Raw genomic sequence first — 26765 nt, forward strand, 5'->3', positions numbered from 1 at the left:
TTTTGCAAACTGTTACCATCTTGGGGGAAGCTGTAAAAAGGATACATGGGATTTCTCTGTATTATTTTCTTAAAATTGCACCTCGATCCACAATTATAGAAACATAAGAGCTTTGATACAAACAAAAATAAACACACACACACACAAGCGTTTTGTTGCTTGAACTCCTACCAAATAGGATTGACTATCATCTATCTTGAAAGACTTAATCATATTCCTCTTTTTTTTTAAGTAAAAAGATAAGATGACCAGGGGAGCTCACCAAGTTTCTTCATAACATTATGACCACAGAATGATATGCTGGGAAATATAGTAAGTATGTAACTATTTTTAAGAGAATAGAAGACTGGTTAAATTGTATAGCTGGTGATGTGGCTCAGTGGTAGACCACTTTCCTAATATGCTCAAAGCCATGAGTTCAATGCCCATGATGAAAAAAAGGAAAAAGGAAAAAAAAAGGGGGGGGGGCTTAAGTTTAATCATAAAGGCAACAGAAGTGAATTTCTAATTATTAGATAAATTAAATTATATCTGTTTTCATAGTATATTTCAAAAATACAGCTTAATTTTGAAATTTTTTATAAATATATTATATATCAAGACTTACTTGCTCTTCTCTATCTTAATTCTTTTAACATTCAACTTCCAGATAACAAAAGCTTTATTCATTCTGAAAAGAAAAACACTTTTTAAATTCTATATTCACAAATCATATATTTACATAGAATAAACATAGTAAAAACTAAGTAATTTTAGCAAATTCCCTACATGTTTCATTCATTCTGAGCGACCTGAAGTAAATACTAAACCATTTTAAGTTTTCTCCCAAACTATCAACAGAATATAAAGTAAAAGGTAAATGTAAGTTAAAGTCATTAAAATTCTCATAAATGCAGAATTCACTTATCTGTAACATCCAAATAAAAATTTAAAACTATAACAATATATTCCTTCCCATTACACATTAATTGGCTTACTATTTTGAAAAGCAACTCTAACATCAAGAGGAGTTGAAATTCAATTTTCAGTGCTAATTAAATTATAATGATTTAAAAAAATAAGTAAAATGTTAAGATAATGTATGTCATTCTGATATTATTTAAGTTATGAAAAATCATATATATATAATTTTTAAACACTCAAAAACTGTATGAGAAAGAACTGAAAAGTTTACCTCATGATTATTCATCATGCATAATTGTCATACATCAAAAGACATAGATTCTCCAAATCTCCTTCAATTTACCATTTTCTGCATCAGTAGGATTATTCTGTGCTAAATTGCATAATCCCTCCCTTAGCAGTCTTTGCATTTTGAAGAAAACAACCACTCTTAAGTAAGCACTGAAATGTGATTACTTGTTTTCCTGTGTAGCTGGTAAGGGCTAGTGAGGACAGAAAAATAGCAGGGAGGGGGTGTCCAAACAAAACAGTCAATCTTAGTGATGATACTGGCTGAGTTTAAATCAAAAGAGACTGAAAGAGGTCTGAATCCATCCAAGCAGTTCAAAGAGAGTCCTATGAGATGCCCTTCAAAGAGAAACACCTGAGACCCTGAAAATCAGAAATGCCTCAAACAAATCTCGTGACTTGACCATATATATAGGCATTCTAATGACCTCCTATTTTACTTTGATCCAGATCTGCAGAGCTGTGGTACAATCAAGACTCTTGAAGATTCCTGAAAACTCAGGGAACCCATTGGCAGTGTCCCGAGTGTCTGCACCAGGCCATACAAACTAATCCACCAGGAAGTTTAACAGGTTAAAAAGGCTCATGCTGATGCTCTAGTCAACCCCCTGCTCTGTCCATAGCATCACCAGCTAAAATTGTTAACACTTCATATTTAGCTTATTATTCTACTTGAAATGTTTTTTTTTAATATTTATTTTTTAGTTATAGGTGGACACAATATTCTTTATTTTATTTTTATGTGGTGCTGAGGATTGGACACAGTGCCTCATACATGGTAGAAGAAAGCTCTACCTCTGAGCCACAATTCCAGCCTGAAATGTTATTTTTACAATACAGTAATTTAATAACTTCACAAAATATACTAAAAATAAAATTTAAAAATCAAATTTATTGACAAAAATTTAATTTCTATTTTTCTTAAAATGAATAAAGAAAATGGAGCTGGGTATATAGCTCAATGGAGAACATGAGTCACACGATCACAAAATAAGAGAGAGAAAGATATTGAGAGAGAAGAAGCAAGAAAAAAATGACAGTGTACTTACTGATGACAAATGTCATAAAAACAAAACAAAACAAAACAAAACTCTTGTCCCAGTTCTGACTGGGTTTCAAAAGTTTAATACATGAAAATTGATTAAAGCAGAATGGACCTTGAGTATTTATATAAGGCAAAGATGATAGTGGAAAGCCCAACACTGAAAGAGTTTAAAATAAATAAATATAAAAAATAGTACTCTGAGCTAGGTGTGGTGGCACACACCTGTAATCGTAGCAGCTCAGGGAGGCTAAGGCAGGAGGATCACAAGTTCAAAGCCAGCCTCAGCAAAAGCAAGGTGTTAAGCAACTCAGTAAGACCCTGTCTCTAAATAAAATTCAAAATAGGGCTAGGGATATGGCTTAGTGGTCAAATGCCCCTGAGTTCAATCCAGGGTTCTCCTCACCCCCCCAAAAAGAAAGAAAGAAATAGTACTCTGGATAATATTTTAACTGATAATCCAGAATCAAAACCTATCTAGCCTTACAACTAACACCTAAATTCTAGGGATGCATTTATCACATATCCTAGACAGGAAATTTCTCAGAACCGTTCCTCAATCACCTTCACTGAATGTGACCCAGAAATTAACAGAACCAGCTTCATTTCCTACCAATCTCTTCAATGCTCCTGTCACGCAATTCCTATTATTAAATAAAAACTATTGAACTTGGTCTATCCTCTGGCTGGAACTATCTTCTCTCAATGTCCCACATGGCCATCTCCTTTTATCACTTAGGTCTCTGCTTAAATACTGCATCTCTTAGCATCCTATCTAAACATGTATTTTATTCTGTTTTATTATCTTTCTGGTCCTTATCATTATCTGAAATTACTTTATTTATTTAGTTACTTATTATTCATCTCCCTCCATTGAAATCTAAGTTCTATAGAAACAGACACTTTGTATATTTTTTCATGGTTCTATTGCCTGTCCTCATAAGAGTGAAACAGGATAGGTACATGACAAATTTTGTTCAATAAATAACTTCTCTGCCACAAAATTCCATATACTTCTCTTACTGTTAGTTATTAAAGTTATTTAATCTATTTATTATGTTAAATATAATAATTTAAAGTATTTTTTTAAATCTCAGGTTGGGGCTCTAGCTCAATAGTGAAACACTTGCCTAGCATGTGTGAGGCCCCAGCACCATGCAAATGTGTGTGGGGGGAGGGAGTGTGGGTGTTATTTAGTTTCTCTTCCTAGTCCCCAGCAAATTTCAGCACACCACAAGAAAAGGTAGACATTTGAGAAGGAAAAAGAAAATTATAAAACTAGGTACTGTGCAAACACTGAAAGAACAACAGTCTGGGTTACTTTGTGAGGAAAGAGAGTCTTAGGAATCCTGTTGTGTGATACAATGTAAAGTACCTTAGACAAATCTTTCAAAGATGAACTTGAATCAACAAGTTGCCCCCAGCTTCTTCATCCTTGTTTTATTTTTAAAAAATTTTTAGTTCTTTCATAACATTTCATCTCTAACATTTTACATTTTTACAGATTTGTTTATTATCTCTTACCTACTACAATTAAGGTTCTTTGAGAGCTAGACAATTGTTTGGTTTGTTTGACAGAGTAACCACAGCATCGAGAATAACACCTGATTTTTAGCAGATGTTTAATTAATGAATGAATAAATGCATGAAAAAAGGCAAAGTGAGGTCAATACAGTCTATTTAAGTATGTTTGATTATTAAATATCTTTTTTGGGGCAATGTTAATCCAAAAAGACAAAAATTAAGGGTTTAATACTTAAATCAGTAAGTTTCCTTTATCTAAAATACTATAATTCCCCATAAACATGGCATTACTATAATAGAAATTAAGTATCATCCAGGCCATTTTCTTAAAACAGGATCAAAGTATAAAAAATAAAAAAGGTTCATTTTTATTAATCTCACCGAAATTTGGAAAATATCTTAAATTGCTGTAATAAATAGTAAAAATGTCTTTCTGATAGCCATTCCAAAACAGGTGTGAGCTCCACGTCTTCTGTATTGTCACTTATTTTAATAACCTACAAGTATAAAAAGCACAAGAGTAGGATTTTCTTTTAAAAATAGCTGCTATTTTCAAGAAATTAAGAAAGGCTATGTTTAGGGCTCATAACTACTTGCCTTTAAATTTAAGCCTTTTCTGTGCCTGAACCCTCATTAACCTCAACTGCTTTGCTTTCCCTTCACACATTGATTCTAGACTTGCCTTTCTCCTGCTACTTTTTGTGCTCCAATGGAGAAAAGATAGGAGAGATTTCCTCCATACTCAGAGATACTTCTCACAAATGATTATACAAATTTGAGTCCTGCAATTTTTATGCTTTCTTTAGTATTTATAAACACAATTTATTTTTTTAAATTTTTTTAGTTGTAGATGAACACAATATCTTTATTTTTTATTTATTTATGTGGTGCTAAGGATTGAACCCAGGACCTCAAGCATGCAAGGCAAGTGCTCTACCACTGAGCTACAACCCCAGCCTTATAAACTCAATTTAAACTACATAGAGTGGTTCAATTTATAACCCCACTTCTCAGATACCCTATTTTTATATCAAAAAACTAATATTCACCAAGGAATTTTGTCTTCCCAAGAGTTGTCTGCCCAATGGAATGTTAAAATATTCATATATTTCTTCTAGAAATAAAAGTATGCCTTTATCAGCATATATGTATCTATGTATGTTTTTATTTATATAAAAATTGTTCTTTCCATCTTCACTCCATATTACTTCCATATATGTACATCTAGCTCTATTTTATGCAGATGTGGTTCTGCAAAGTGTACTTAGAATTTACTTTAGTTGGGAGGCTGGGAGAACAGAGGCAGACAGACAGATATTAAACAAATGATCAAAACAAGTATTTGTATAATTGTAACTTGTGGTAAGTATCAAAGTGCTATGTAAGAGTATAGTAGGGGATTTCTGTATCTGGAAATAAAGTTTATAACAAATGTGCCAATAAAGAGCATTCTTATCTTTATAATTATCATTCCTGTTATACTAGCAAATGCCTGTTTTTTAATTCTTACTTTAAAAATTACACAAAATATTAATAAAGCATTTGAGACCTCAAAATTTTCTTAAAATTGAATCCTCAAGCCTATATTTATATAAAGAAGAAAAAAATGTACTATCAAATAACTTTCCCAAGGAAATTATTAAATATAGACTGCTTCTCAAATGACCACACTTCTCTCAAGCACAAAGATAAATTCATGCGATAAAATTCTAAATTGGATAATATTTTTCTATTTTAAATCTGAAAGCTGAAGACACCCATTATATATTACCTTTGAGACAAATGAAGCAGTAATAATCCAAAATTCTTTGCATTTTTTAGCTCTATGGGTAGAGACTACTTGAGGATCATATGGATTGGAAAGGCCGTTAGGATTATACCGAGGAATGCAATATACAAATTCCCCATCATCTTTTAAAGGCTCCTGAGGTTAAAAAAATATAATTAATTTGACTAAATTAACTAATAAAATGGTTGAAATGAAAAAATTTTTAAAATATTTATTTATTTATGAAATGAAATGAAACAATTTTAATATAAGGATTAAAAATATGACTGGGCTGGGGATGTTAGCTTAATGGTAGAGTGCTTACCTAGCATACATGAGACCTTAGGTTTGATCCCCAGCACAGGTAAAAAAAAAAAATAATAATAATAATAATAATAGAAATAGAAATGTCATTGAGGAAAACCAAAATCAAATTGTGTCTAATCAAAGTTCAATAAGATTAATCTTATGAAAGATTTAATATATTTAATTTCCATTCTTAAACACAATGTGGTGATAAAACATTCAAAAATGTATCCATCTGCTTACTAATGCATTTAATGTATGTTTACTAACCCAAAGAACTTGATGACATACCTTTTATATATGCCATCTTCCAATAAATTTATTTGCCAACACAAGAAAACTTGAGGCATATTAGATATATCATTTATTTTGATGATGGTGGGTAATAATTGTAGCAAATATTTGTTAAGAAATATTTCATAAGTAAGTGTTCCACATATATTATCTAAACCATAAAAGTTTAATATCTTAACTTTAATCAAAATTAAAGGGATATTAAGGGTCAATACTTTTTATCTTGTTAAGAAGATGCAGAAATTAATAATTTGATAAACTGGGTAATGTGAAAAATATCACCGATATAAGAAGTGGCAAAGTAGAAATTTAAATCCAAGTCTGACTCTAAACTCATGTTCAAAGTTTCTGCAAAAATATAATGCCTCTCCCTCATTTAATTGGTATTTCTGAGGAACTGGCTGTTCTATATTAAGAAAAATTTAAGTGTAAATTTTAAAGCTACCTTCTTTTAGCTTTCAAACTTTTACTGATGAAATCAATTCTAAAATTATAAGAAAGTTGAATTAGTCTTCTCTGGGCAGTTAAATTTGATTATAAGAAAAAAACGATTTAGTATTCAATGATGCCCTCAGAAGCTACTGAATTAAATAACTAAATAGTTCCCAATTACTTCAGCTTTAAATTTTGGATCCAGTTTTACAATTATTTTTAAAATTTTTTCTTCCTTGAAAAGTCTTTGTTTCTTCTCAATTGTGTTAGCTATTTACTATTATTTGTCCACTTAAAGCATTTTTGTTCTAAATTATATTTCAAACTGTGATGTTATTAGAAACTCAGTATAGGTACAATTATATTAAATGGATCATATATTTAATTAAAATTCAATTATTGAAGCATAAAAATGTTACAATTAAATTATTCTTTTTTACTGAAAACAAGTGGTTTTTTTTTTTTCATATTCTCAATTCTTTCTTTACACACAACTGAAACATATCTTACTTAAGAGTCCAAAGAACTCATGTACAGCTGTGGTTTTGTGTTGTTTTTATTAAAAAAATAAAGTATGTCCACAATCTTCCTGGCACTATGGCACATTCTTTATTTGATTTAATATTCACAATGTTCTAGGGTAAGTTCTATTATCACCATTTTAAGATCAAAGAATTCACCAAGATAACCTGGTGAATTACTGAGATTCAAAACTACACGAATTTGATTCCATTGTGCATATTCTTTCCTTTACATTATGATGTCTCTAAACAGTGTCCAAATGATCACTTAACCTTATGGTAACAGTCTAGAGCTGAGATCAGCAAACCATAACATGGGCCACATGTATTTTATTGTAAATAAAGTTTTATTGGACCATACACCCATTTATTTACATATTGCTTTGCACTGTTAAGTTGAGTAGTTACAACAGAGATCTCAAGACCTGCAAAGTCTGAAATATATATTACCTGGCCCTTTTTAGGAAAAGTTTGCTGACCCCTGGTTTAGAGCAGTGTTTTTAATTGTGCGTTAGATTCACCTGAGAGCTTAATACAGATTGCAAGGCCCCATCTCCAGAGTTTCTGATTCACTGGATCTAGGATTGTGAATGACAATATGTATTTCTAATAAGCTTCTTCAATAAATTTCTTTTATTTCTTTTTAAATCACACACCAAAACAACAACAAAAAACTGACATATCAGAATAAAAGAGGAGATTCTAATTTCAGGCAGATGGTATAATTTCCTGGGGACCAAATCAGTTAGAGGAAGGAATAAAAGAGGATAGACACAAATATTTTGATGCATCATAGACTTAAAAATTTATAGGCCTTTTAAATTTTCTGTTCCTTAAATAAGTGAAACAAAATAATGTCAATATTTTTTATAAGCTTTTACCATGAAACATTTATTGCAATTTGATATTAACATATCTGATTTTGATGTAATATTTTAAATGTATTAAATAGAAATTAAAATAGTTTAAAATATTGATTTTTATAGTCCAAAATTAAATAAAGTGCAATAGTACCTTTAGGATAATCTTCTGAACTGCAATTTTGGGATTATCATATTTGAAGTCTTTTGGTGATAAGGCAGTTTGCCAACCAAGCTTTTCTCTTAGCCTAGTAATATGTCTTATGACATCATCATCTTCTGGTTCTGATGCAGAATATTTAAAAAAAAGTTCAATAGAAGTGCAAATATGGATACCACTTAAGTATAATGTATAATATTTCAAAAATTTCTACACAGAGAAATTATAACAAAGTCAATGTAAAACTATATAATGAAAAGAGGAGGTATAGCTTAAAATTCAGTCTTAAGAAGAATTTTAAAAGAGGAACAATATTTATCTACTTAAAGATATCACAAAAGACTTAATTCCAAGTTATAGATAATAAGAAAAAAGATTAGAACTGGAGCCAATTGTAAGGCTTTTGTTTTTTAGTTTTGGGGATGGAATGCAGGGCCTTGTACATCCTAGGCAAGCATTCCATCGTCAGTTTTACTCCCAGCTCCAAGGCTTATAAAAGGCCTGAGCTAGAGGTAGAATCTTTGTAGGATCCAAAAGGAAGGGATGACAATACAGGATGGAGGTATTCTTCCTAAAGATACTCATTCAACAGACACTGTGCAGACCATATCTTCTTGATCTCTTAGTTGGCAGCTAAGAATTTTCTCTATTTTGAAATAGTCTTTTTTAAATTCTGGCTTTTATTCATCATGCTGTACAACACTTGTTCTTTAAATTCTCTTAAAAAAATAACAAATTAAAATTTAAATTGTGTATACTTATGGGAGTACAGTGTGAAAATCCAAAACAAACATGTAATATGTGATGATAAAATCAGGGTCAAGAGCATTTACATCCCTTTAAATATTCATCATTTGTGTTGGGAAGTTTCAAAGTCCTGTGTTTTGATTCTTTTTAAAATTTTCAATAAATTGTTGTAACGTCAGTCAACCTACTATGCTATAGAATATTAGAACTTATGCTTACAAGTTTAATTTTTTGATAAACATCTTAATTTGATGCTCTTTGACCACTTCTCTGAATTTTTCTTTTCTTTTTTTAAAAATATTTATTTTTTAGTTGTAGTTGGACACAATACCTTTATTTAATTTATTTATTTTTATGTGGTCTGAGGATCAAACCTAGGGCCTCACACGAGCAAGGTGAGTGCTCTACCACTGAGCCACAAATCCAGCCCCTGAATTTTCCTTATGATGGAACTCTAAAAGTGAGATTATTGGTCAAAGGCTATGAAAAAAATATGAGAGTTCTACACACTCCTTTAGAGACTTACTAAGGACTCTGTTCATTTTGAGTCAAGTAAGCTGTCTAGATTCTACCAGACAGGGGCAATAATTGAGAAAGAAATTTCTTTTTTTTTTCTAATTAAAGATTAGGTGATGTTATTGCTGTTAATCATTCAGTTATGTATTAAACAGAGTCATTGTTAAATACACAAAAAGAATCATAAGAAGAAATTTGCCTCTTCTCTAAATGTATTCATTATTTGGCCTTCTTCTATTCTCCTTACTAGCCTTCCTAGCCTCTAATGACAACTATTCTACTTTCTGTATCTATGAAATCAACTTTTTTAGCTTCCACATTAGAATGATAATGTGATTTTGATCTGCAATTCCTTGATGATTAGTAATTTTTAAAAATTTACTTATTTATCCTAATTAAGTATATAGACAGCAGAATGCATTTTGATTCATTGTACATAAATGCAGCACAACTTTTCATTTCTCTGGTTGTACACGATGTAGCCTCACGTCATGTGTGCAGTCATACATTTACCTAGGGTAATGATGTCCATCTCATTCCACCATCTTGCCTGCCCCCATGCACTCTCCCCACCTCTCCCTTCCCTTTGCTCAATAAAAGTTCCTCCATCCCCCTAATAATGGTTCAGCATCCACTTATCAGAGAGAACATTTGGCCTTTGGTTTATTGGGATTGGCTTACTTTGCTTAGCATGATATTCTCCAACTCTGCCCATTTACCTGCAAAGGTTTGGGCCTACTTTTTCCTCTATCAGGCAAAGGGTCTCTGGACTAATTCCTAGGTCCTTGATCCACTTTTGAGTTTTGTGCATGGTGAGATAGGAGTTTATTTTCATTTTTCTGCATATCGATTTCCAGTTCTCCCAGCACCATTTGTTGAAGTGGCTATTTGTTCTCCAGTGTATGTTTTTGATGCCTTTGTCTAATATAAGATAATTGTATTTATATAGGTTTGTCTTTGTGTCTTCTATTCTGTACCATTGATCTACATGCCTGTTTTGGTGCCAATATCATGCCATTTTTGTTCCTATAGCTTAGTGGTGTAGTTTAAGGTCTGGTATTGTGATACGTACTGCTTTACTCTTCTTTCTAAGGATTGCTTTGGTTATTCTGGGTTTTTTACTTTTCCAGGTGAATTTCATGATTGCCTTTTCTGTTTCTGTAAAGAATGATGTTGGGATTTTAATTGGAATTGCACTGAATCTGTATAGTGCTTTGGGTAGTATGGCTATTTTGACAATATTAATTTTGCCTATCCAAGAGCATGAAAGATGTTTCCATCTTTTGAGGTTTTCTTCAATTTCTTTCTTTAATGTTATGTAGTTTTCACCTCTTTTGTTAAGTCAATTCCCAAATACTATATTTCCTTGAAGCTATTGTGAATGGGGTAGTTTTCTTAATTCCTCTTTCAGAGGATTCATCACTGATGTATAGAAATGCATTTGATTTATGGGTATTAATTTTATATCCTGCTACTTTGCTGAATTCATTAATTGACTCTAGAAGTTTTCTAGTGGAGTTGTTTGGATCCTCTAGGTATAAAATCATGTCATCACCAAATGATAGATTGAGTTCTTTTTTTCCTATTCATATCCCTTTAATTTCTTTCATCCATCTACTTGCTCTGGCTAGAGTTACAGGACAATATTGCATAGAAGTGGAGAAAGAGGGCATTCCTATCTTGTTCCAGTTTTTAGAGGGAATGCTTCCAATTTTTCTCCATCTAGAATGATGTTGGCATTGGGTTTGGGATAGACAGCTTTTACAATTATGTTCCTACTATTCTAGTTTTTCTGGTGTTTTGAACATGAAAGAATACTGTATTTTCTCAAAAGCTTTCTCTGCATCAATTGAGATGATCATATGATTCTTATCTTTAAGTATTGATGGAATGAATTATTTATTGATTTCTGTATGTTGAACCAGCCTTGCATCTCTGGAACAAACCCAGCTTGATCATGGTGCACTATTTTTTTGATATGATTTGCTAGAATTTTATTGAGAATTTTTGCATCAATGTTCATCAAGGATATTGGTCTGAAATTTTCTTTCCTTGATGTGTCTCTGCCCAGTTTTGGTATCAGGGTGATACCAACTTCCCTAGAATGAGTTTGGAAGTGTTCCCTCTTTTTCTATTTCATGGAATAATTTGAGGAGTATTGTTATTAATTCTTCTTTGTAGGTCTTGTAGAACTCAGCTGTGAATCTGTCTGGTCCAGAGTTTTTCTTGGTTGTTAGGCTTTGATGGCACCTTCTATTTCCTTGCTTGAAATTAATTTGTTTAAATTGTGTATGTCCTCTTGATTCAGTTTGGGTTGATCATATGCCTCTAGAAATTTGTTGGTGTCTCCGAGGTTTTCTATTTTCCTGGAGTATAAATTTTCAAAATAGTTTCTAATTGTCTTCTGTATTTCAATAGTGTCAGTCATGATATTTCCTTTTTCACCAGGAATTTTAGTAATTTCAGTTTTCTCTCTCCTTTCCATTAGGGTGGCTAAGGGTTTGTGAATTTTATTGAGATATTTAAAGAACCAGCTTTTTTGTCAATTTATTTTTTCCATTCATTCTAATTTATTATACACAACAGCAGAATGCATTAAAATTCATATTACACATATTGAGCACAATTTTTAATATCTCTGGTTGTACACAAAGTAGAGTTACACTATTTGTGTCTTCATACGTGTACTTAGAGTAATTATGTCCATCACATTCTACCATCTTTCTGATGGTGCACTGTTTGGGGCATATATATTTATAATTGTTATGTCTTCTTGATGTATGGTTCCATTGAGCAGTATAAAATGTGCTTCTTTGTCACTTTTGATTAACTTTGGCTTTAAGTCTACTTTTTTTGATATGAGAATGGAAAACTCCTGCTTGTTTCTGCAGTCCATGTGAGTTTCTTCCCAACCTTTCACCTTCAGTCTATGGATATCTTTTCCCATGAGATGAGTCTCTTGGAGGCAGCATATTGTTGGGTCTTTTTTTTTTTTTTTCAATCCAATCTGACAGTCTAAGTCTTTTGATTGGTGAGTTTAGGCTATTAACATTCACAGTTATTATTGAGACATGATTTGTATTCCCAGCCATTTTTGGTTTTGGTATTTAACTTGACTTGGTTTCTCCTTGGATTAGTTTTTCCTTTAGCGTAATACCTCTCTCTGTTTATTTTCATTGTTTTTCAATTCCTCTTCAAGGAATACTTTGCTGAAGATGTTCTGCAGTACAGGCTTTCGAGTTGTAAATTCTTTTAACTTTTGTTTATCATGAAAGGTTTTTATTTCATCATCAAATCTAAAGCTTAATTTTGCTGGCTATAAGATTCTTGGTTGTCATCCATTTTCTTTCAGAGCTTGATATATGTTGTTCTGGGTTGAAAAATCTTCACAGAATCTAATTGGTTTCCCCCTATATATAACCTGATTCCTTTCTCTCGTGGGTTTTAATATTCTTTTCTTATTCTGTATGTTAGGCATTTTCATTATAATGTGCCTTGGTGTGGATCTGTTGTGATTTTGTACATTTGGCATCCTTATATAAGCCTCTTGAATTTGGTTTTCCAATTCATTCTTCATGTTGGGAAAATTTTCTGATATTATCTCATTGAATAGATAGCTCATTCCTTTGATTTGGAACTCTATTCCTTCCTCTGTCCCAAGAACTCTTGAATTTGGTCTTTTTACACTATCCCATATTTTTTGAATGTTCTGCTCATGGTTTCTTACCATTTTCACTCTGTGGTCTACATTCTTTTAAAGATTATATATTTTGTCTTCATTGTCTGAGGTCCTGTCTTCCAAGTGGTCTAATCTGTTGGTGATACTTTATTTATTTATTTAACTGATTTTATATTTTTAAACACACAACAGCGGAGTGCATTACAATTCTTATTATACATATACAGCACAATTTTTCATATGTTTGTATAAAAAGTATGTTCACGCAAATTCATGTCTTTATACATGTACTTTGTGGGGTTTTTTTGCATTACAATTCTTATTTCCCATATATACCACAAATTTTCATACCTCAAATAGGGAGCCTACACCCTGGGAACAAATCTTTACTCCTCACACTTCAGATAGAGCCCTAATATCCAGAGTATACAAAGAACTCAAAAAATTAGACAATAAGAGAACAAACAACCCAATCAACAAATGGGCCAAGGACCTGAACAGACACTTCTCAGAGGAGGACATACAGTCAATCAACAAGTACATGAAAAAATGCTCACCATCTCTAGCTGTCAGAGAAATGCAAATCAAAACCACCCTAAGATACCATCTCACTCCAGTAAGATTGGCAGCCATTATGAAGTCAAACAACAACAAGTGCTGGCGAGGATGTGGGGAAAAGGGTACACTTGTACATTGCTGGTGGGACTGCAAATTGGTGCAGCCAATTTGGAAAGCAGTATGGAGATTTCTTGGAAAGCTGGGAATGGAGCCACCATTTGACCCAGCTATTCTCCTTCTTGGTCTATTCCCTAAAGACCTAAAAAGAGCATGCTACAGGGACACTGCTACATCGATGTTCATAGCAGCACAATTCACAATAGCAAGACTGTGGAACCAACCTAGATGCCCTTCAATAGATGAATGGATAAAAAAAAATGTGGCATTTATACACAATGGAGTATTACTCTGCATTAAAAAATGACAAAATCATAGAATTTGCAGGGAAATGGATGGCATTAGAGCAGATTATGCTAAGTGAAGCTAGCCAATCCCTAAAAAACAAATGCCAAATGTCTTCTTTGATATAAGGAGAGTAACTAAGAACAGAGTAGGGACGAAGAGCATGAGAAGAAGATTAACATTTAACAGGGATGAGAGGTGGGAGGGAAGGGGAGAGAGAAGGGAAATTGCATGGAAATGGAAGGAGACCCTCAGGGTTATACAGTGGAGGGGGTAGAGAGAGAGGAGGGGAGGGGAGGGGAGAGGAGGGGAGGGGGGATGGTGGAGGATGGGAAAGGCAGCGGAGCACAACAGACACTAGTATGGCAATATGTAAATCAATGGATGTGTAACTGATGTGATTCTGCAATCTGTGTATGGGGTGAAGGTGGGAGTTCATAACCCACTTGAATCAAAGTGTGGAATATGATATGTCAAGAAATTTGTAATGTTTTGAACAACCAACAATAAAAAATTAAAAAAATTTTTTTCATACTTCTGTTTGTATATAAAGTAGGTTGACAACCCAATTCATGTCTTCACACATGTACTTTGGATAATGATGTCCATCACATTCCACCATCCTTGCTATTCCCCTGTTGGTGATGCTTTCTATTGAGTTTTTTATTGGTTTAATGTTTCTTTAATTTCAAGGATTGTGTTGGTCGTTGTTGGTTTTTGTTTTTTTTTTCAGAACCTCTATCTCCTTATTGAAAGCAATCTTTTGCTTCCTGTATTTGCTTATGTAACTCTTTATGGAGATGTTCTTTTGCTGCCTGTATTTGTTCTCTTATATCATCCTTTCATTCACAGAACATTTTAATTATACATCCTGAACTCCTTCTCTGACATTTCTTTTGTTGTGCTGGCCATGAATTCTAATAATGTATTCTCTTGATTTGTTTGGGGCATCTTTTTCCCCTTGTTTTTTTATGATGTTCGTGTGTTTTCCCTTCTAGCACTGTAGATCCGTGGCATTAAGTTTTTTTTTAACCCTACAGGCTTATAGTGCCCCTGCACAGTTCCAATACCTCTCCTTTGTGGGTAAGAACAATGTTAAACAATATGAACCTTAATCCAAATAGTTGCTATTAAGACATTTATCTTTTTGCCACAATATATAGAAATGGTGCTTTCAATTATTATATACAATATAAACAGTAGGCATGCAAAAAGGGTCTACAATTTCTGATGGTGGATAAAGAACAGGGGGTGAGGTGTAGGATGAGATGTTGAGGGGGTAGGAGGTGAGGATATACAGTTATTAGATCTTAGAAAGCTTGAAAGAGGAATCTAAAGAAGTTGGTTAACAGCTGTCGGGGAGAGGGGTGTTGGGGACTATGGATACCTACTCAGCCAGTGTTCCAAGCTGGAGGTTTACCCCAACTAAAGATGGCAATGAAGGTGTCCCAAGCGGGAGGTGACTGCTTTCAGCAATGGAGTGTTAGGTCAGGTGGGGGGGAGCCAGGTGGTGGCACTGGGAGATGTGTTCAGAGATGCAGCTCTATGGCTTGCAGCGTTGTTGCTGTAAGCTGTCTCTGGACCCAGGGCAGGCTCCATGGGTGTCGGTGGTGCTGACCTAGGCCTGCCTGGGCTCCACAAGTGTCACTGGGGCTCTGTTTTGTCAATTTTTTAAAATTATTTCTTTTGTTTAAATTTCATTGATTTCTGCCCTGATTTTAATTATTTCCTGTCTTCTACTACTTTTGGTATTGGTTTGTTATTCTTTTTCTAGAACTTTGAGATGTAATGTCAGGTTGACTTTTTGACTTTTCCTTCTTTTAATGAATGAGCTTAATGCAATGAACTTTCCTCTTAGCACTACCTTCATAGTGTCCCATAGATTTTGATAATTTGTATCAGAGTTCTCATTTACCTCTGATGTCTTCTGTTATTCACGCATCATTCAATAGTGTATTGTTTAGTCTCCAGGTGTTGGAGTACCTTCTATTTTTTATTTTATCATTGATTTCTAATTTTATTCCATTATGGTCAGATAGAATGCAGGACAGTATCTCATTTTTTTGTATTTGCTAAGACTTACTTTGTGGCATAACATAAGTCTATTTTGGAGAAGGACTCATGTGCTGCTGAGAAGAAAGTGTATTCTCTTGTTGATGGGTGGAATATTCTATATATGTCTGTTAAGTCTAAATTATTGATAATATTATTGATTTCTACAGTTTCTTTGTTTAGTTTTTGTTGGAAGATCTATCCAGTGGTGAGAAAGATGTATTAAAGTCACCCAGTATTGTTGTGTTATGGTCTATTTAGTCCTTGTAGTTGAGAAGGGTTTGTTTGATATACATAGATGCCCCATTGTTTGGGTCATAGATATTTATGATTATTATGTCTTGTTGATGCATGAATCCCTTAAGCAGTATGAAATGTCCTTCTGTATCCCTTGGCTTTAAGTCACTTTTTCTGATATGAGGATGGAAACCCCTGCTTCTTTACATGGTCCATATGAGTGGTATTTTTTCCCCCGCTGTTTCACCTTCAGTCCGTGGATGCTTTTTCCTGTGAGATCAGTCTCTTGAAAGCAACATATTATTGAATCTTTTTTTCTTAATCCAATCTGTCAGCTTGTGTCTTTTAATTAATGAGTTTAGGCCACTGACATTCAGGGTTATTATTGAAATATGATTTATATTCCCAGAGAGTTTGGTTTATTTTGGTTTTTAACTTGACTTGATTTCTCCTTTGAGTGGCCTTTCCTTTAGTTCCTCCCTTTGCTGATTTTCATTGTTGTTTTTCATTTCCTCCTCCTGGAATATTTTGCTGAGAATGCTCTGTAGTGCAGGTTTTCTCACTGTAAATTCTTTTATCAAGAAAGGTTTTTATTTTGTCATCAAATCTGAAGCTTAATTTTGTTGGATATAAGATTCTTGGTTGGCATCCATTTTCTTTCAGAGCTTGGTATATGTTGTTTCAGGATCTCCTGGCTCTGAGGGTCTGGGTTGAAAAATCTGCTGAGATCCAAATTGATCTCCTCCTATATGTAATCTGATCCCTATCTTGCTGCCTTTAAGATCCTATCCTTATTCTATATGCTAAACATTTTCATTATAATGTGACTTTCTGTAGATCTGTTTTAATTTAGTATCCTGTAAGCCTCTTGTATTTGATTTTTTAATTCATTCATGTTTGGAAATTTTCTGATATTATTTCATTGAAGAGATTGCACATTCCTTTGGTTTGAATCTCTGTGTTTTCCTCTATCCCAATACATCTTAGATTTGGTCTTTTGGTGCTATCCCATAAGTCTTGGATATTCTGTTCATAGTTTCTTACCATTTTCACTGTGTGGTCAACTTTATTTTCAAGATTGTATATTTTGTCTTGTCTTATATTCTATCTGCCAAGTGATGTAGTCTGTTGGTAAGGCTTTCTACTGAGTTTTTTTTTTTTTTTTTTAACTTGGTTTATTGTATCCTTCATTTTAAGAATTTCTGCTTTTTTCCCCCAGAATCTCTCTTTCTTGAAGTAATCTTTTGCTACATGTATTTGCTCTCTTATCTCTGTTTGTGTAATAAACAGTTACCTGTATTTGCTCTCTTATCTCTTTGTTGGAGTAATCAATTTTTGCCTGTATTTGCTCACTTAGGTCATTGTTTAATTCACAGATCATTTTAGTCATGTACATTATGAACTCCTTCTCTGACATTTCACCAACTGTGCTGTCCATGGATCCTATTATTGTAGTATCTTGGTTTGTTTGGGGCACTTTCTTCCCTTGTTTTTGCATGTTGTCTATGTGTCTTCCTTTTTTGCAGTGCAGATCTGAAGTATTAGTTTCTACCCTACAATCTTGCAGTGTCCCTGCAGATTACCTATACTTCATCTTGGTGTTGGGCTTCCTGTCCCTGGCCAGTGTCCCACAATGGATACTACTGCAACTAAAGGTGGTGGCAGCAACAGCAGAGATAACTCAAGATAGCAGTGGGTGTCCAAGATGGATGCAACCAATTTCAGAGATGGGGCTGAAAGGATGGACCTTACAATGGCTTTGGGCTGCCTATTCGGAGATGCAATTGCTTCCTGGCCCTGTCTGTTGTTCCAAGGTGAAGACTTCTGTGTGGGGAGGGCTGTGGTGATGGCTGTAGTGTCCCAAGATGGAGGTGGGCTAGGCCTGGTTTCCCAATTGGGTTGGTGGGTGTGGTCCTAGACCTGGCCCTAGGCTCTGATGTGAATCTGCTGGTCAGTGGGGATGGTCCTAGGCCTGACCTGGGCCTGGGCTTCGGTGCAGGTAGGTGGAGGTGGTCCTATGCCTGGGCCTGGGCTTTGGAGTAGGTTTGCCAGTTGGTGGGGCAGTCCTCAATGATTACTAGTTTAAAAAAAATGTTAATTATTTGTATGTCTACATTTGAGAAACATGTATTCAGATAATTTGCCCATTTTTTAGTTTGGCTATTTGGGGATTTTTGCTCCTTATATATTCTGGATATTAATCTCTTGTCAGATGATTAGTTTGAAAGATTTTTCTCCCATTCTTCAGGTTTGTCTGTTCACTCTGTTGATTGGTTCCTTTGTTCTGCTGAAGCTTTCTATTAAGTTTCTTGGTTTTGTTTGTTTGTTTGTTTGTTTTTAAGTAAAACAAATAATTCTGGGTGCACTGGTGTGTGCCTGTAATCCCAGCAGCTTGGGAGGCTGAAGCAGGAGGATTGTGAGTTCAAAGCCTGCCTCATCAACGGCAAGGTGCTAAGCAACTCAATGAGACCCTTTCTCTATATAAAATACAAAATAGGGCTGGGATGTGGCTCAGTGGCCGAGTGTCCCTGTGTTCAATCCCTAGTAGCCCCCTACAAAAAAAATTATGAGAGAAAACACATACCAAAAAGCCATGCTTGTAATACCAGCCATCTTAAAACATTATTCTTGATTTCTGGCCCTCCAGAATCACAAACACTATTTGACTAAAATGGTTTCTTCCCCAAGGATTAAATGAGACTTGAGATAATAGACAAAACAGTGTCAGGACTGGGATGAGGAGCCCTAACATCTTATTTCTTCAAAGTCAAAAAAGGGAAGGGAGACTTGTCTACTGGCAAGATGGAGTCTTCCATGATGTAATATCACAAGAGTGACAGCACATACTATTGATTAGGAGCAGTTATACAGATTCCACTCACACTCAAGGGGAGGGTATGAACCCACCACATCCATGCAGGTTTTGCACTACCTGAGGCATTCCTAATTTTGAGAATATTTCTTAAAAAAAAAAAAAAAGAAGCCTATGTGACTGAAGGTGTCCTGAAACTTCAGCTTCAATAGCTTGATAACAAATCCACCTCTGGACCATGATATTTCAGTGAAAAACTAAAAAGTTTCCTTTTCCTATAAAATTTAAAATATTGATACATATAAGAATTTCAGTTATAGAAAAAAAACACCATCTATGAAATGTTAGTAGAGAAAAATCTGTTGAAATTAACTGGTGATTAAAACTCTATACCAAAGACATAAAATTGTTAAAAATGATACCATCAGTACAAAGGTAAAACTATACAATTTATTTATCATTCTAAAAGCATAACCTTCAGAGATTGTCCTTAAATAAAAAATATAATTTTTGAACAGTATGTCAATTTTTACATTAAGACAAACAAAAATTTGTTAAATCTTTAAGCACCCAAACACATAAAACTCAGTAAGACTGTTTTTTTTTCCAAAACCAGTGTCCAACATGAGCACCCAAACCACAGAAAGTTTTTTTTTTTTTAAAGTAATGTTTTCTAAGCAAGATGTTTCAGTGATGATACGTACATGTTGTGTCATATGACAAAAAACTGACTTCCCTAGCTTTTGGATAAGCATTAGTATGCTCCTGTTTTCCCCAGGATTTCCTTTTCTCTTTTTGGGAAGCTGGTTCTGGGGCAACTATATGTGGTTGAGTTATGCTTTCTTTAAGGAAATCTAAAAATAAAACCATTATCAAATGAATAAATATGATGAACATAAATAATACCATAGTATTTTCACATACCAAGCAATATAGTTGATTATTATATGAGGCACTATAATAACACTGTAATTAAGAGCACAGGCTCAGAGTTAAACCAGCTGGGTTCCATGCTCAGAGACAAACTACCATGCACAGTTCAATGATTTACCTTATAAGTTACTGTCTGACTTAACATTCTTATCTTTGAAATGATGAGTGTTGTAGGAAGAACCTCATAGGCTTAAAATACTTAAATTAGAAAGCTCTTACTTATTAAGGTAAATATTATTTGTGATTTTGTTATTACACTAAAATCTTTGAAGTGTAAATCTTTATATAAAATTCACAGAAAAACCCTTGTATTAACTAACTTGGTAATTGAATAAAAAATTATATTTAGATATAAATTATATTTAGATATAAATGCAGAAGAGTAGCAAAGGTTCCATATCTCAGATTTCTTCTATGCTTACTTAATTGGTGGGTTTTCACACATACAAGAAAGAGAAACTATTGAAAATAGAAGTTTTAATTAAGTAATCAATTTTTGCAGCAGAGTCTTACTATGTTTTCAAGACTGTTCTCAAACTCCTGGGCCCAGGAAAATCTTCTTGCCTCAATATATAGCAGGCATGCTACACTGCACCTGGCAATAAAGCTTTTTAGAAGCAAATACATTTTTACTTGCCTCTCTCACTTATTTAACAAATACTTACGTAGTGCAAGGCATCAAGTTATAATCTAATAGGGGATAAGACACAATAATTACAAACAAAACAAAACACATGTAAATGAAATAACCAGTAAGTCTGTTTCAGCCAATAGTCCCAACTCAGAGAGATTTCCCCATTCATGTGATCAGAGAGACACACACCCTGTATCTCATTGTGGGTAAGGGTATAGAGCTGGGAGAGAAAATGTGGGCTTTTTTGGAAAGTTTGTGTGAAATAGTTTTAAAAACTTTCTGCTAGCATTAACCTCTATTACCAGAGTTTCCCCCACCCCCTGGCTTATTCCCTAGGGACACCCTAGTTATTCCCTAAGGACACCACTGATGTGAAACCCTCTCAAGTGCTTGTTGTTTCTAATATCACATTCTATCTACCCCAGACTGGAAAGGGGATCATTTTCCTCCTTGCTCACCATTCACTAACTTCAAATCATTACAACTTGCCCTTTAAAAAAAACACCATGAAATATAATCCTACTCCTTTGAAGCTAATGCCTTTTCATTATACCATATCCTTTTGGTCTTCTTTGATCTGCCAATTTCCTAGTCACTCAACTAATCTAGAACTTCAGCTCCTGAGAGGGCCCACTTTTTCTATATGAAACCTGCCACCATTTGATAACTTCAGTGTTTCTGAATTAAGACCTGTTTGATACTATGCCTGCCCCCACTTTCTAGATATTCTCACAGCTCTAGTCTACCTCAACCAATCACACTCAAGCAACTTTATGCCACATTTCTGCCATAGGTTTTATTTTCAGATTGGCCTAAAGAAAGTCTACTCAATAATATATAGTTCCTCCATGTGTGGTTACTGTTACATCATTGTGCTTGTCATCACTTGCCCTGTTATGATTGGATCTGAAATATCCTCCAAAGGCTCATGTGTTAGTCCCCAATAAGGCACTGTGTAGGTGGGGCTTTTAGAAATGATTGGATTATACCATTTGACCCAGCTATCCCACTCCTCAGTTTATACCCAAAGGACTTAAAATCAGCATATTATAGTAATGCAGCCACATCAATGTTTATAGCAATTCACAACAAGTAAACTATGGAACCAACCTAGGTGCCCTTCAATAGATGAATGGATAAAGAAAATGTGAGATATATATATATATATATATACATATATATATATATATATATATATATATATATATACACACTCAATGGAATATTACTCAGCTTTAAATATGAAATTATGTCATTTGCCAGTAAATAGATGGAGTTGGAGAATATCATGCTAAGAGAAATAAGCCAATTCCCCAAAACAAAGGCCAAATGTTTTCTCTAATATGCAGATGCTAATTCACAATAAGGAGGGGGCCAGGGACACTAGAGAAGAATAGCATTACCTTGGATTACGCAGAGGGAGGTGAAGGGAGGTGATGAGAGGGGATGTGGGGATAGGAAAGATAGTAGAATGAAACAGACATTATTGCTTTATGTATATATGTGACTGCATGACCAATGTGATTCTACAACATGTACACTGAGAAAATGAGAAATTATATCCTATCTGTGTACAATATATCAAACTGCATAATGCATTCTACTGTCAGATATAACTAATTAAAACAAATTTAAAAAAGAAATTATTGGATTATGAGGGCTCTAATCTTATCATTGATGGATTTGTGATCTGAATTATTGGGAGATGGTGGAAACTATAGGAGGAGGGACCTAGTTAAAGGAAATGGGTGTTAAAGGCACACCCTTGGAACTATATCTTGTCCCTGGTCCCCTCTTCCTTTCTGGTCTAATTCCCAGCTACTAGGAGCTGAGCAGCTTTCCTCCATTACACCCTTCCTCCATGATGTTCTGCCTCACCTCAGGCCCCAAACAATGGAGCTTACTGAACATGGACTGAAACCTCTGAAACCATGAGCCAAAATAAGTCACTCCTAGATATATAATTTTATTATATATCTTATCTATTTATTTATTTATTTTCTGGGCCCAGTAACCCACACCCATAATCCCCATAATCCCAGTGACTTGGGAGGGTAAGCCAGGATTGCAAGTTGGAGGCCAACATCAGCAATTTATGAAGTTTTTTTTAGCAACTTAGTAAGACCCTGTCTCAATAATAAAAAATAAAAAGGACTGGGGATATAACTCAGTGATAAAATGACTCCGGGTTCAATCCTCAGTACCAAAAATTATCTATATCTATATCTATCTGTCTATCTATCTATCTATATATGGGATGGGTACAATGGTGGGTGCCTATACCCCAACAACTCTGGAGGTTGAGGGAGAAGGATTGTGTATTAATTTAACAGGCAATATAGGAGAAGATATATTATTTAAAATGCTAAAGTCTTGGTCCAGCTCAGACAGGAAAAAAAAAGGGAACATTGATTTTGACAGACCCTAAAAACACCTGAGAAATTATGTAGAAAGAGAAGTAAAAACTTAAGAAACAGAAAAAGAGCAGATAGAAAAGAAGAAAGAAAACCTTAAAGAAAGAATAACTCAACAATATATAGTTGCTCTATAATGTTACTATTATACTGTATAACAAAGAAGAGTTTAGAAAACATAAACAGTAAGTAGTTTTCCTCAAAATCAAGGGGAAAAAGGAAGTTAAGTGGTTAAAAGAAAAAAAAATGTGGCAGAATGGTGTAGTAAAATAAAGATTATTTTATTTATAAATTAATCATTTCTATCATTTCTATGAGGATTTAGCCATGAGGAAGCAACCTTGAAGAGTCTTACCAGTATAGTAAAGGTGGTAGAATACATATTGAGGAGTGAGCAAGAAGTCAAGAGTTGGAGGAAGTTTCAGCCAGGATTTTAAGATGACTGATACTATAGTGGTAATTGCCAAAAAGAAATACAGACCTCAAAGATGTTTCAGGATTGTTTTGTTTAAAATTATTAAATATATAACATATTCATATCCAGAGAGAAAAGAGCTAATAGAAAGGAAGAGATGAGAGAAGATAATGAATTGACACTACGTTCCTGAGGACATGGAAGGAGAGGAACTCTAGAATGAGGTGGTAGATTTACCTTAAAGGAAAAGAGGTAAAATTATCACCCAAGACAAGTACTGCAGATGGGGCTGAAAGCTTATAAAAGTGTGGATACTGAAGAGCTGGATAAAAAGGGAAAATAAAAATCCTGGAAATGATAGAATTTGAGATAGGGAGAAGGAAGGAAGACAAAATAAAATGGAGTTAAGAAGATCTTTAGCATGTTACTGGCACCAAAACAGGCTGGTAGACCAATGGTACAGAATAAAAGACACAGAGACTAACCTACAAAATTACAACTACTTCATATTAGACAAAAGTGCCAAAAGCACGCACTGTAGAAAGGATAGCATCTTCAACAAATGGTGCTGGGAAAACTGGAAATCCATATGCAGCAAAATGAAATTGAATCCCTATCTCGCACCATGCACAAAAGTTAACTCAAAATGGCTCAAGGACCTAGGGATTAAACCAAAGACTCTTCGTCTAATAGAAGAAAAAGTAGGCCCTAATCTCCATCACGTGGGATTAGGCCCCGATTTCCTTAATAAGACACCTATAGCACAAGAATTAAAACCAAGAATCAACAAATGGGATGAATTCAAACTAAAATAGTTTTTTCTCAGCAAGAGAAATAACATGTGAGTTGAATAGGGACCTACATCCTGGGAACAAATTCTTACCCCTCACATATCAAATAGAGCACTAATCTCTAGGGTATATAAAGAGCTCAACAAGATAAGTACCAAAAGAACAAATAATCCAATCAATAAATGGGCCAAGGACCTGCACAGACACTTCTCAGAAGAGGATATACAATCAATCAACAAATATACGAAAAAATGTTCATCATCTCTAGCAATCAGAGAAATGCAAATTAAAACTACACTAAGATACCATCTCACTCCAGTAAGAGTGGCAGCCATTATGAAGACAAACAATAACAAGTGCTGGCGAGGATGTGGGGAAAAAGGTACACTCATACACTGCTGGTGGGACTGCAAATTGGTGCGGCCAATTTGGAAAACGGTATGGAGATTCCTTGGAAAGCTGGGAATGGAACCACCATTTGACCCAGCTATTCCTCTTCTCGGACTATACCCAAAGGCCCTCAAAACAGCATACTACAGGGACACAGCCACATCAATGTTTATAGCAGCACAATTCATAATAGCTAAACTGTGGAGCCAACCTAGATGTCTTTCAGTGGATGAAAGGATAAAAAAAAATGTGGCATTTATTCACAATGGAATATTACTCAGCAATAAAAAAGATAAAGATCATGGCATCTGCAGGGAAATGGATGGCATTAGAGAAGATTATGCTAAGTGAAGTTAGCCAATCTCCCCCCAAAAAATCAAATGCCAAATGTCTTCTCTGATATAAGGGGGGTAACTCAAAATGGGGTTGAGAGGGAGAGCAAGGGAGGAAGATTACCTCTTGATAGGAAATAGGGGTGGGAGGGAAAGGGAAGGAGAAGGGGAATAGCATGGATGGTGGAAGGAGACCCTCATTATTTTACAAAATACATGTATGAAGATGTGTCAACGTACCTTACATATAATCAGAGATATGCTAAATTGTGGTATAAAGGTGTATTAAGAATTGTAATAAAAAATAATAATAAGAGAGCTCATGTATAAGGCATAATTTGGAGTGAACATACTTATATACAGAGTTACAAAAATGGTGTTGTGAATGGATAATTAAGATTGTAACGCATTCCATTATTGTCATGTATGTAAGAAATAAAAAAAAAAAGATGATCTTTACCTTAAAAAAAAGACATGAAAGAGTGATGCAAACTGTAAATTGGTACCGAGATATCAGACATTCTTGGTGGTGTTAGTGACCCCTGTTGTTGTTATGGTGGTGGTGGTTGTAGTTATTATTTTTACTACTACTTTTATTATTATGTTTAGATTATGTTCCCTTTAAAAAACAGGCTTTGTACAGCACAATTCACAACAGCCAAGCTATGAGGCTAACACAGATGTCTTTCAACAGATGAATGGATAAAGAAAATATGGTAGGAGTATTACTCAGCCACAGAGAAGAATGACTTTATGGCATTTTCTCATAAATGAATGGAACTGGAGACTATCATGCTAAGTGAAATAAGCCAGTCCCAGAAAGTGAAAGTCAAATGTTTTCTGTGATATGCGGAAGTAATCCAAAATAAGTGGGGGTGGGGAGCGGGTTAAAAAAGTATAGAAGAAAGATCAGTGGAGTAGACAAAGGGAAATGAAGAGAAGGGAGGAGGGATGAGATAGGGAAAGACAGTGGAATGAATCTGACCTAACTTTCCTATGTACACATATGACTATACCACAGTGAATCTCAATATCCACAAGATACTAATTTTAAAAAACATAAATAAATAGCATAAAGATCAGTAGAGGGAAGGGAACAGGGAGAGGGAAGAGGAGAGGAAAATGGAAAATACTAGAGACTAAATTAGAACAAATTATATTCCATGCTTTTATAATTATCTCAAAATGAATCCTATTGTCATGTATCACTAAGAAGAACAAATTAAAAAAATAAAATATTTCATCAGAAAAAATATAAAAGCAGGCTTTGTATTTGAAGACATTGCTAACTGCATTGCTAATGAAATTAGCCAAGTATCAAATATTATATTTTGAAAGTAGACTCCAGTATTTCAATTTATTTCACTTGTTTCTTAATCTAATGTTATGTAAACCTTTTTCCATTTCCATAAAAGAAAACATAAATCAACATGCCTGGATAGTAGTCTTGATAAATTTCTGTCTTCTCTGACATCAAGGGTACAGACCGCCTTTTAAACATTTTATATTTCAGTGTTTCCTTTACTGGTTCTTGAGCTGTCTGAGTCTCAAATGGTATATCAATTTTGTACTTTCGCACTTTATATTTTAAAAACCTAAGATGACAAAGAAGACAATTCTAAGAGTATAAATGAATAATCTCTCTAACAAAATATTGAACTATTAGAATATTACTGAAAATTTCATTTATAATTTCAATTTTTATAATTGAAACAACATAGTTTTGATAAATGCTGTGATAAACATTATCTATAA

At 34.1% G+C, this 26765-nt stretch overlaps 1 protein-coding gene across 1 annotated transcript in view; it reads right to left on the reverse strand.

Annotated features, from left to right (window-relative positions):
• The window catches only part of Dnah14 (dynein axonemal heavy chain 14), a 376581-nt gene that overhangs the window by 344947 nt on the left and 4869 nt on the right, over positions 1-26765 (reverse strand). Inside the window, 6 exon segments of the mRNA XM_071619724.1 lie at positions 608-670; positions 4139-4254; positions 5529-5681; positions 8093-8223; positions 19806-19957; positions 26468-26605. Coding sequence (XP_071475825.1) covers positions 608-670; positions 4139-4254; positions 5529-5681; positions 8093-8223; positions 19806-19957; positions 26468-26605 — 753 coding nt within the window.

This window comes from Marmota flaviventris, chromosome 12, assembly GCF_047511675.1.
Source record: "Marmota flaviventris isolate mMarFla1 chromosome 12, mMarFla1.hap1, whole genome shotgun sequence".
In the NCBI taxonomy this organism is placed as follows: domain Eukaryota; kingdom Metazoa; phylum Chordata; class Mammalia; order Rodentia; family Sciuridae; genus Marmota; species Marmota flaviventris.